The following is a 12359-nucleotide window of genomic DNA, read 5'->3' on the forward strand; positions in this document are numbered from 1 at the left end:
AAGGTTATATTTTATAGCAGTAAAATGCCATTAAATTTTGAAAGGTCAAGGTAGCACCAAACGTATTATAAACATAATTTTAGGAGGAGTGTGAGTGCCCATTCTAGCTCATAATGAAAAAATGGAGTTTCAAGCTTGCTTCTGTAAAGTGAATATTTAAGTTACGACAATTTAGCTTTTACCTCCGAAATATAGATGCAGATGCTACAAATTGCAACTAAAAAAAATGAAGTAAATAGTTTTAAATAAAAAAATTGAGAGTACTAATTCAAAGGAAGATCCATCGAACATTGAATATTCCTTAGATGATCACTTTATTAATGTTGAAATTGTTTGGTTCTTCGACCAGTTTAACTGTTAATACGTTCCTTTCCTTACCACTAGAACGACAAGGGTATCATTTTTGATACCCATTTGGGATTCAATGAAATATTGTAAAATTGTTCTTGATTGTATTTGTTTATAAGTTAATGAATTCTCCTAATTCATTTTATTACTCACAAAAAATGAAATTATAAATTAAAATTAGTATTCGCTTCGTTGGTACAGTCAACACTACCTAGACAGACGTGGGTATCATATTTGAAACCCAATCATTTCAAATAATATGTTTGTTCTACAATAGTGTATAACCAGGCTCAAGCCTGTTTGAACAAGCTGAAGGAAGTTCAAACATGAATAAACTTCTCTAGATAGGAATCGTGTACATTTCTAGTATAAATATAAACGTAGATTTTTCTGAACTATCCATTCTGCTTCCCCCTTTTATTGTGCAAGGATGTCCAAGAAAAAATTATCCATTGAAGAAATAAGACATTATCTTGAGTGCACAACGTACTCCGATTCAGAAGGTGAGAATTTCGAATTGGAAAAAGATGAAGAATATGTCCAACCACCTCAATCAAGCTCTTCTGATTCTGATGACTATTCTGATATTTTTGACAAGCCTGTCGGTAAGTAATTTTCTTAAATACGATTATTAGTTTTGCTATATACTAGATGTATTTATTAACAAGTAATTGGTATATTTAACATTTCAAGAAATGCCAGGATGCAATCAAGTGACTCAATTCCCGTCTTCTAAGAAACATAAATCAACCGACTTATTACAAGAGTCAATGTATGTTGGCAAGGATAACACAATCTGGCACAAACAAATAGGAAATGGAGAAATTTCAGCCCGTTTTAGCCAAGAAAACATTTTGAAGGAAGTCTCAGGTCCATCATCATTTGCAATACGTAACATCATTACAGATAAAACATTATCAGCTTTTGAACTCTTGATCGACAATTCTATTATTGATCACATTGTAAAATGTACAATAGTTGAGGCTCGTTCAAAACTTAAGAATGATGTATGGACAACCAGCAAACGAGAAATACTCCGACTGATTGCAATAATGTATGCGAGAGGAATCTTAGCCAAAGGGCAGCCCACAGAAGTCATTTGGCCAAGAAAATTGGGGATCAATCTCTTTAGGAATACTATCCCTCGCGACAGATATAATAAATTATTGAGATATATCCGCTTTGATATTCGTTCCACAGGATCACAAAGACTTCAAAACGATAAGTTCGCCTTGATTTCAATGGTATGGGATCGATTTGTCGAAAATTGTAAGTCATCATACAGGCCAGGTGAAAATATTAACATTGATGAGCAACTATTCCCAACAAAAGCTAGATATCCATTTACCCAATATATGGATAAAAAGCCTGATAAATTTGGTATAAAATGTTGGTTAGCAGTTGATGCATCGTCCAAATATTTGGTAAATGGATTTACTTACTTGGGAAAGGATTCTCAAAGACCAACAAATAAATCTTTATGAGAATATGTCGTAATGAAGCTAATGGAATCATATTTGGGTAAAGGGAGGAATGTTACAACAGATAATTTCTTTACGTCATTGTCTCTTGCAAATGAACATCAGAAAGATAGGACAACTATTTTAGGAACTATGAATCGTGCTCGCAAAGAAATACCTCCTGAACTAAAACCTACCAAACAAGCACTATTTTCAAGCTTAATCTTTGTAAATAGTAGCAAAACATTGATTTCTTATCAAGGGAAAAAAAAACAAAAATGTTTTAATTTTGACCTCTGCTCACAAAAGTGTTAAAGTTTTAGATGTACGAAAAAGGTTACCAGAACTAATCCAGTATTATCATGAAACTAAGTATCGAGTTGATATTCTAGATCAAATGGCAAGACTTTATTCAACCAAAATGTCCTCTCGCCGACGGTCTTTACAAGTTTTTTATAATATTTTGGGTTTTGCTGGTAAAAATGCTGTTATCTAGAACAGAGAAGTGATAGGTAAGAAAATAACTCGTCACCAGTTTTTGAATAATTTGATTACCGAACTTATTGTTGAAGAAGATGAATCAAAGGATGATATACATAGAAGAAAATAATAAATTATTTCAATCACAGTCAAACTGTTCAACTAAAAATAGAAGCTGGTGTACAGTCAATTGTACAAGAAAATCACAGCCCTTAGCAAGCAAAACCTGTTGTAAATGTAAGAAATTCGTATGCAGGCCTTGTATTGATACTGAAAAAACAATTGTAACTTGTAAAAAATGCTAATTTCTTTATATGTGTTATTATAAAAGTTATGTTTATTTTTTTAAATAAATAATAAATCTTTGGAGAAAATAAAAATTAACAAATTACGTTCAATTTTATCAACCACTAACAGTTACAAATATTAAAAAATAAATGGGGATCATTTTTGATATCCACCGTCATTTAAGGGGGGGTCGTAACTATCCATCGTTCTAGTATTTAAAAAAAAGAAAAAAAAAGAAACCTGTTAAGGTGCTCTAATTCCTCCATTTTTGAAGAACCCCTTATGAGTTTACTTAAGAAATCATTATCGTCAAGATGATGATTTCTGGGAGAGTTATCTTTAATGATGGAAATCGTGTGTATTTTGGTTATGCTAAAAAAGATAAAAGGAAAATCAATATGGCAACCCTGACAATTGAAAGAATGTTTTGTAGGAGAGAAGCTTAACTGTCATGACGTTTCATCAATCAGCTGTGACAAGGAACTAGGGGAAAAAGGAAATGAACAAGAACTTTGGTAATAATTACTCCCACGTCGATCCTCAATTCTAATCAGTTTCTAAGAAGGACTTACAATTATAAATCTTCAACAAATCCTGAAGTTTACTCTGCGCCTTTTATGAGCACACTGGAAAATTCAATCTGGCTTTTAATATAATTGATTGTATTAGGAAATGAAGTTCACAATTCTGGAGTTAAATAATAATGTTAAGAGCTAAGGAAAAGAGAATTCATTCTTAAGATTACCAATTACAAAAAAACAACAACAACAACAACAAAAAAACCAAACAACGGGCCAGCTAAAAAATACACACGATTTTCATGACTAGTTATCTTCATAGGTGAAAATAATACAATCTAATTAACTTGGTTACTCTGACAATTTGCAGAACACTTGGATGAAGAGAAGCTTAGCTGTCATGACGTTTCATTAAATTATTTGAAAGCTGCTATGAGATCTCTCCGTCATTCTTGACCAAAGAGATTCCTGGTTATAAGAATATAAGTGAATGAATGTTTTATCCTCAAGAATGAAAGAGTAAAGATAACAGCTTTATAAAAAAACAAACAAACTTATATTCAGGCTGCAATTATAAAAAGCCGTGCACTCTATGTAGTGCGGAAGTAGAAGTATTTTCATCTATAGTATTCTTCTCTATTTTTAAAGTAAGGTATGTCTGTTCATCGACACCTAAAAAATCCAGGCAATATTGCTTGGTACTGATAGTATAAATAAGAAAATAACTTTTGCCTTGTTAAAGAACAACACGATTCCAAGTGATCTATTTTTGTTCAAATACTACAGATGGCGTTTATTTATATCTTTTCTTGGTGATGCCCTCCTTTTTCCCCCCTTCTGATAATTTATGGAGGTTGTGTAGATAGATAGTTATACAATAATCCATGATACAAGATGCTCCTAGCAGACAAAAAAATATTTTTTAAATACTAAACTAGTTTGACTACATTATAAGCAGATTGTACATGTTGTAACCCAAACAAATAAGATGAACTAGACTTTTGATTAATGGATGATGCTTTGATTGAATACTCCTTAGATGGTCCACTTATTTATTGTGTGGTTTTTTTTTTGCTTGCAAGTAAGCAAGACTTAACTGCTCATTCGGAGCCACCTCATTAATCTGATCCAATCCTTTTGAATATAGCGACAACCAATGTACAGACAATTCAATAAGTTTATTACCGAAATAAACTTCTTCTTCTTTCAATAGACTTGAATGATAGTCATCATTACTTTAAATGCAAATTATTCGATTGAAAACTGTGATTTACTTGTTCTCAAGATGCTAGAACTAGAAGACCCCAATTGAGATTGCAAATAATCCTCAGGATCATTTGGATGGCCGTATACAGTATTAAAAAGCTGTATAGAATCTAAGGAACAGTTGCTAGAAAGTCTGAGCATGTCTAGGAACAAACAATAAGAGCAAAGGCCAAGATTATGCAAATCAAAAACCGCCTTGGTAGAAATCCAGTTAGGACGATTCGTGGTATAGCCAAGAAAATGATTGTGAGGGACCTTACGCTCCGTAGCATCATTAACGATGACTTGGGAGAAAAATCAAGATAAAGTAGGAACAAACAGCTCATTACGATGCCATAAGGGAGAAGAGGTTGTGCAGAGCCAAGTTTCTCATGAACACGTGGCCTTCCAGCTCCCCGATCTTAAACCTTTGGATTTTTTCATGTAGAGAAAGGTCGAGGCAACGGCCTGCAACAAGGCTCACGAGTGTGGGAGATATTTGGAGTCCGCCATAACGGCCCCATGGGCTGACTTGTCAGAAGATTAGATCCATAAGGTTTGTGCATTCAGGAAGAGGATGGAGATCGTCATTGAGGCTGAGGGATGCAATATTGCATAACAAATGTCGATTTCAGTTATAATTAAGTGGAAATATACTTTATTTTGTGCTCATTGTCTTCACGAACAAATTTTTAATTATGTTCTACATATAATTCTTAAATTTGGTAAACATAAAAAAAAAAGCATTCACTTGGCTCACAAAATACCAAATGGGTCGTAATTCTTAAACTTTAAACGCGTAGCATATAGAACATAAATAATTTATGCTATTTCCGTAATACCATGATCTTACTTATTAAAAGGGATATGACATACATACCCAACAAGATCAGGAACAAGATTCTGAGAACGAGTGAGCTTGTTGGAGATTTTGAGGTTGCAGTTTAAGAGAAACTTGGGAAAGCAATTATATTTCTCATTTTGCTTGTGTTTACGAGCCGAGAGAGAACGATTATAAAGCATTGATTTATTTGTACTTGAATGTTTAAAAGAGAGCCCCAAAACATGCCTTGGCGAGTCTGACATCAAGAAAATGTTAGAAAGGCGTAAACGATCCAAGCTTCAGAAAATGAAGGTTCACGATCTCTCTGCAGTTCAAACCTTTATCCCCTCAATTTTGCTGTCTTCTGTTGGCTCCAAGAAGTGCTCTTTGGAAACAAATACATATTTTAGGCCATACTCAAGTCAGTCATCTCCAAGGCATGCATGATTCAATCAAGAGCTAAACTTCATCGATACTTACTATTTGATTGAATGCTGTGACCATAGCCAATAGCGGATATATTGAATGAAATCTGTCTGTCTTTATGAATGAAACACATATATTCTAAAATTTCAGAGTTCACAATTTTATAATTTTTTTATTTCAAATATTCTATTTAAAGCATCGGTTTCTTTATTCGGTCGGACATTTGAGTCGTCGAGACATTTATTTGTGGCCCTTAGAGATTAATATTAGCGAAAAACTGAACTATTTTTTTTTTTGAATCAGTTCATTCTGTCAATTGACACAGATAATTGAAATTGGGAGTGCACTCTAATTTTGGTAAGGGTGGACAAAAGACTAACATATTTTCAGTTACAATAATAATAGTCCAGAGATTATGCTAATTACTCCATTGCAAACGTTCTGAATTAAGGGTATAATAAAAACACTCAGACATAGGTAGATTTGCTCGTCAGAGTCTGGAAAAATAAAAGATAATATGAATTATGTTATTTACATCTGGAAACCTGAACAACATGTTTCGTGGCAGTTTGGTTCAACTTTCACATGTGAGGCAGAGGCATTTTTAAATATTGCCGCCATTATATGCACAGTAAAATTTACAAAAATTTGCCATTTGTGTCCATTTTTATTTTTTTTAACAGGAAACATTTGGATCTTATTTTTGGAAATAAAAGTTTGAATTTTTTAAATTTTTCCCTTCTTTTTAGGCTTCAGAATTTTATCAATTTCCTGCCACATAGAAATATGGGCCCTTTGGGTGTCCCCCAATCAAGACGCCACTGAACAGATTGACAACAAAAAATGCTGATAAAAATTTTGAGCAACTTTTGCTAGGTTGGCATTGCTATAAACCAAGGGGCGAAACTTGTTTATTAGATTGAGTAGATTCATGGTGTATGTGAATTCTTTTTTCCTACGTAGGATGTGGAATTAAGATACTAGAGCTGTCGTAACTTTTTTCTGTCATTTCCTCTCATGACGTAGAATGCAACTTCTTCTTTGCTTCTATGAATTCACCTTGTTAAGTCAGTTAAAAGGGTTAACTGATGGAGGTTACACATTCAGTCAAAGAATAATATTCAAGTATACTCGTTTCCCTAGGGGACAAAAAAAGTTGTCGCGTTGTCAACTATACTTAGTACGATATTGGTCACGTAATCATTGCTTCTCCAGTTGCTTTATAGTTTAAAGACCAATGTAGACCAATGGAGCATGACTTGAAATATTCGTAATGAAAAAATTACGCTTAAAAAAAGGAAAAGGAAAAACAATTTTTGCGTGTGCTCTATCTTCTTTTGTCTTCATTATTGATTAGGTCGTTGTGGTGTTAACTTCTCTATCTTATTTAAGCATTTCCCCCTATATTTAGTAGAAATTGTTTTAAAAATGCATAATAAAATTAACATATATATTAATTTTAATATTTTTCCTCCACTAATACTATTTTATATGTAAAAGATTCTCCTCTTTAAAGCAGTAATTCAGGTTCTCCTTCCAAAGTCATACAACAAGCAGTGGATATTAACAAGGCTCTTAATTCAGTAGTACCATATGTCCTCCTCCCTCCTGCTCCTAGCACTCATTTTATTCCTTACAAAAATGTGAATTATATATATTAATTTGTAAATAAAGTGAAAAAGATTAACGCCATCTTGCGTCAAAATAGTACAACTCCCTTAATCAATATATTATTTTATACTATACTAGGAATTAAGGTAGTGGATAATATAGTTGTGTCGCTTAACGTCTGCATTCTGATTAATGTAGCTGAGTGACGTCACATATATTGTATTCCCTCAAAAACTAAAACAATAATATTAATATGACAACGTAAATGGAGAATTATTCAAGGTGGTGGATGATAAAACTTTGTTCAATGTAACGGACTGGTCAAGGGATCTCGACGCTTAAGTCGAGATCCTTTGAACAATTATTACAATATTATATTCTGCTATTACATATAAATAGTTATTCGGAGCTGTTAAGTGATTATATGTTTTACAAAATATATAACAAACCTCTTAACTTTTATAGACTTATGTTGAAATATCCAAATGTCATTGAAATTCCCAAACTTATTCAGTCGGAAATCCTTCTCCAAACAGCCAAATTGCTTTTTACCGTATTGGAATATTATTGTCGCAAACATCTAGGATCTCAACACAAATAAATAAATTATTGAATGTTTTCTATACTAGATAATTATAAGTGTTTAACTGAACACAATAGTTAAAATATAACAATACAATTGTTTTAGTATTGATTGAGAAATAATAAAGTCTTAATGGTACTCTTCAAAATTTACATTCCCTATTTATGAGTTCTCCGTTATTTTATTTTTTATCTTATTGATTAATTCGGTTTTATTTTGGACATGCAAATGCTATTTTGTTGTCAAGCGAATAGAAATTTCAAAATCCTTCCTATTATTAGTTGTAGAACTATTATTGGTCTGTATTTCAAATTATTGCAAGCAATATAAAAGTGGGAAATCTTTAGAAAATTTGATTTCCCGAGTATTATCCAAATTTTTACAATAATATATATCTCTTGCTGGAGAGATAATTAAAAATCAATGGGCAACAGAGGCTTATTCAATGCATCATCTTCTTTTCTCTTAGCAAGATACACTCTATATCAATCTAAATAACACATTAAGATCTAGTTGTCAGTTTATTTTGTTGACATGAGCGTTTCATTTTAAGAAAAAATAATATCCATTTATTTTCAATATGTAAATGATTTCTTCGCTATAATGATTGTTTTTTATTATAGAACTTCACCTAATAATAAAATAATGATGATTATCCCCCTATCTAAAGAAAATAGAAAAATATTAACAAATGATCAGATGCAGTTCTTCAAACTTACAACTACAAGGCAACTAATAGAAATATTTGTCTACTGTAATATACTCATAAACGTAGACAGATGTTCACCTATTTTTTTATTTGTCATCCTTACAAGGCTATGCTATGAAAATAAAATGTAATTGTCCCTTATATAGTGCCAGACCCAGTTTACAAGTAGAAAATCTTACATTTCGAGTTATATTCCTTGTAATCTTAAAGCAAAATACAAGTACGTGCTAGCGTTTTCTACATATATGTGACGTCATTAAAATGGGCTTACTTACTTCTGTCAAATTATAAAAAGTCGTACACGACACATCTTTATTATACAGCACCTTGCTAGCAGTAGTACCCCGCATTGCATGGAGTAATTAGGCATGGGCTCAAAAACAATTTGTTTTGTAATAATATAGATAATATCTACCCAAGAAATACTCAGTGTTACTTTTTATTTTTCATGAGCATACTCACCCGTAACTACTCAATACTTATTTTATAAGTTTTCTACTTAAGAATTAAGGAAAAATAATAATAGTTTGCGGGGGAAAAACATCATGTTGGGATGACTGATGTGTTCTTTAATCTCTAGAGTGCTCACTAACAAAAACAAACAAAATTCATTTTAGTATATCTGTTTTTATATTAATTCAAATCTTAACAAATAATACTGAAAATGTGCATGAGTTATGCTATACATTAGAGACCAATAACAAACACAAACGAAACATTGCTCTTGTTATACTTGAAATATTTCATTAATAGAACTTCAATGTTATTTCTTAGACCAAAACATTTTTATAATATATAGGTTAAGGACTCAAAATTTAGAAAATTTTTAAAGCCGTATTCAATTTATCATATTTTTATTTTGTGACATTTTTAAGCAAACTTTTAAAGCAAAAGTTCTAAATTCAACAATTTTCTATACTTTTTATTCAATATGTTCCCCTCCATTCTGAATGATGGTTCAAGACAGGGACGAACAGAAGCACAGCTGGCTTTGCTGAAGTCCAAGAACAAGTTGTTCCACTCCTCCTTCATCACAGCCTTCAGGGGATCGACATTCGTGTGAGAAGTTTTGTTCGTCTTGCCTTCAAAGACACACCAATTCAAGGGTGTTCACGTCATGTGAGGACGAAGGCCAGAAGTCTGCAATCCAGAAGGCAGCCATGTTCTCCCTGCAGAAATGCTGCACGTTCTTGGACGTGTGTGCCAAAGCATAACACATAGTTGTTCCTGGGGAACGGACTCTTCAACCATGGCTCGACTTGATTACCTTGTGGTAGGAGTCCATGTTGAGTTTCTCAATGGCCTTGAAGAAGTAGGGAAGCATCTTCTGCTGTCCAAGGCCACGACGCCGAGGACCCTGAATTGAACTGGATTTTTGGTCCTGAAGGTTCCCTTGACCTGAGCTCTTGATTCTGCCATGAATCAATCATTTGTCCTGTTAAGAACAGAATCCCCTGTGAAGATCTTCTTGTCAGATATCGGCTTCTACACGGCGGAGATCACGCACCCTCATCCATTATGCTTGTTGCCCGGACATTTTTGATTGCACTAAAACAAACGAAACATCAAATTGTTGCTTTTATTTCAGCTCTTTCGAATAATGCAAAGTAAAAAATTGTCAGACTTTTAAAACTAAGGCTAGACGTCCTCGAAGAGGAATATAATTTTTGAGCCTTCAACCTGTATATTATGTATTTATATATTCATACATACAAACTTTACTTTTTAATGTATATAAATTATAATTTTATGATTATTCTGCTATGAAAGTTCTTCTCAGCATGTGTCAGGCTTATTAAAAAAGAACAAGGTACAGACTGTCACACCACCTTGCAGGTAAATTTTCATGCCCTATTCTATTTACAACTAACTAAAAACTACAAAATATTTGTATTAAGGGTGCAATTTTGTAGATATGTCATAAATATGCTTCTTTGCAAACTTCCTTGATGTAATAAAAAGGGATTTGAACAATCAAATTGTTCAAATTCCTTATAAATCAAAATACTTTCCTCATTGGTTGGAATATAAATCAATGATAGATAATTTAATGATACATTTATACGTATATAGTATGGTGAATGGAAAAATGAATAAGGTGTGTAGAACTAATTGATCAGTGTTTGTGATGTTTAAAAAAATCAACAAGAACCCAAGAGAGGAGAAAATTGGTTTTTATTTATGAGTAGTAAAAAAAATACTTGTATTTTGTAGCTTTTTTTCTTTCAATGATGTTTCCCTTCTCTGCGTATATTTTGATTGAATTTGTTTGAATTACATTAGTACATTGCGACTCGTAATTTCCATATTCATCCATTCGTACCAAGTAAAGATCCACATTTTCTCAGATGTGGGTCGGTTCAGATCTTTCGACGTAAATACTTGATTAAATTTTAAGTACCCAAACTTTTGGATCCAGATCCAAAACCAATGTTAGACGTACATTTGTTTCGAATTTTATGAGCACTAGAGTATGTTTGCCAGGATTTTTCCGGAAGATTAAGAAATTAAAATGAGTTCTGAACTGTTGTGCTTCATATAACAGAAAAAATAAAAAAGGATTTTTGCTGGATGTTGTTAAGTTTCTTTATACACTTTTTTAAAGGAGAATATAAGGTTCAAAGAATTAAAAATATTCTAGTTGAACTGTCGTTCGCTCAACTTTCATATTATTATCAAAATCTTTTGTCTTCCTTCTCGTAACTTCATAATCTCCTTTAAAAAAGAGTTAAAAAAAACCAAAGAATATACCAACAAGCAGTGATAATAATTCTTAAAATTTTACGGTCTTTCTTTTTTGCCTTTATAACGAGTATTCTTTTGTTAGTAAAAAAATCGTTTTTAGAAAAACTATAACTTAAAGGGCACCATTGCCCTGAATTCCATAAAAAATATTACCAGAACTATCTCTTGAGCTTTAAAAACTTACACGAAAAAATTGAGAAAAATCCATTCTTTGGTTTGGCGTTTATTTCTGGACACATACATATATATTTGCATTTAGCATATGGATTTTACCCAAAGTTCGGACTACGGTCATGGCTTACTTTTTTTATAACATATATTTTGTTAAGCTAACTAATAGCTAATTGGTCATGTATTTTGCTTGCCTTTAGGTAATTCCTTTGGTTGATGATATATCGTGAATCAAATATTGATCAAAATAATCATTTCTTTATCTTTAAGACCCGAGAACTCAGAGTTTGATTGAGTTAAAAATCCAAAATATCATTTCTAAGGTGTTTTATTTTCAATACTACCACATACCAAATTTTAGTCAAATCCGTTTCCTCGTGAAAATTTCTCATGGAATGACTCATATATATTTTATCCTACAGGATGACCTAGGTTTTTTTGTCCACAAGTGGTTTATGTCTGATACCATTTTAAGAGGCAGTAACTGAAGAATAAATACGATCAAAATCTCTGAAACAATATTTCAAAAACCTGACCTCAACAAAACAAACTAATTCTTAATTAGCATGTCAAATATCTCTGGATAATCAGATATTCTTTGTTAATTAATTTAATCAACTGCCAATGTATTTTTGCTTATTTATATATATGCATATAGTCAAAATCTAAACTCTGCAAAAAAATGAAATAATTTGAAAACTAATTTACACGGGGCGTCCGCAGTGTAGGGGCTGGAGGCGTGGCTCTAGCTCCCCCCCTAAATTAAAGATTTTTTGCTATTTACTGGAGAATTTAATATACGATTTTTTTTTCAACAATCTTTATTTGGTGTATATATTATATAGACCATTCATATATAAATAAACCGGAGCAATTGCGTAAAAAGTACATAAATAAACCCAGTTCATAATTAATGCTCCGGGGTAGAATTTCAACTAATATTCTAAATATC

At 32.2% G+C, this 12359-nt stretch overlaps 1 protein-coding gene across 1 annotated transcript; it reads left to right on the plus strand.

Annotated features, from left to right (window-relative positions):
• The first annotated feature begins 383 nt into the window (after window positions 1–383).
• Window positions 384–2676, plus strand: LOC121125479 (piggyBac transposable element-derived protein 4-like). The gene is made up of 2 exons (XM_040720673.2): window positions 384–953; window positions 1042–2676. The coding sequence occupies exons 1-2, from the start codon at window positions 779–781 to the stop codon at window positions 1830–1832; spliced, it is 966 nt and encodes a 321-aa protein (XP_040576607.1). The 5' UTR covers window positions 384–778; the 3' UTR covers window positions 1833–2676.
• The last annotated feature ends 9683 nt before the right edge of the window (window positions 2677–12359 follow it).

This window comes from Lepeophtheirus salmonis, chromosome 10 (genome assembly GCF_016086655.4).
Source record: "Lepeophtheirus salmonis chromosome 10, UVic_Lsal_1.4, whole genome shotgun sequence".
Taxonomy (NCBI): Eukaryota; Metazoa; Arthropoda; class Copepoda; order Siphonostomatoida; family Caligidae; genus Lepeophtheirus; species Lepeophtheirus salmonis.

What these genes read in the sequence shown, in the direction of transcription:
- LOC121125479 (XM_040720673.2), top strand. Translation starts at nt 779, where the DNA reads ATGTCCAAGAAAAAATTATCCATTGAAGAAATAAGACATTATCTTGAG. An exon ending in TATTTTTGACAAGCCTGTCG is followed by an intron (nt 954 to 1,041) that starts GTAAGTAATTTT and finishes TAACATTTCAAG; the next exon opens with AAATGCCAGGATGCAATCAA.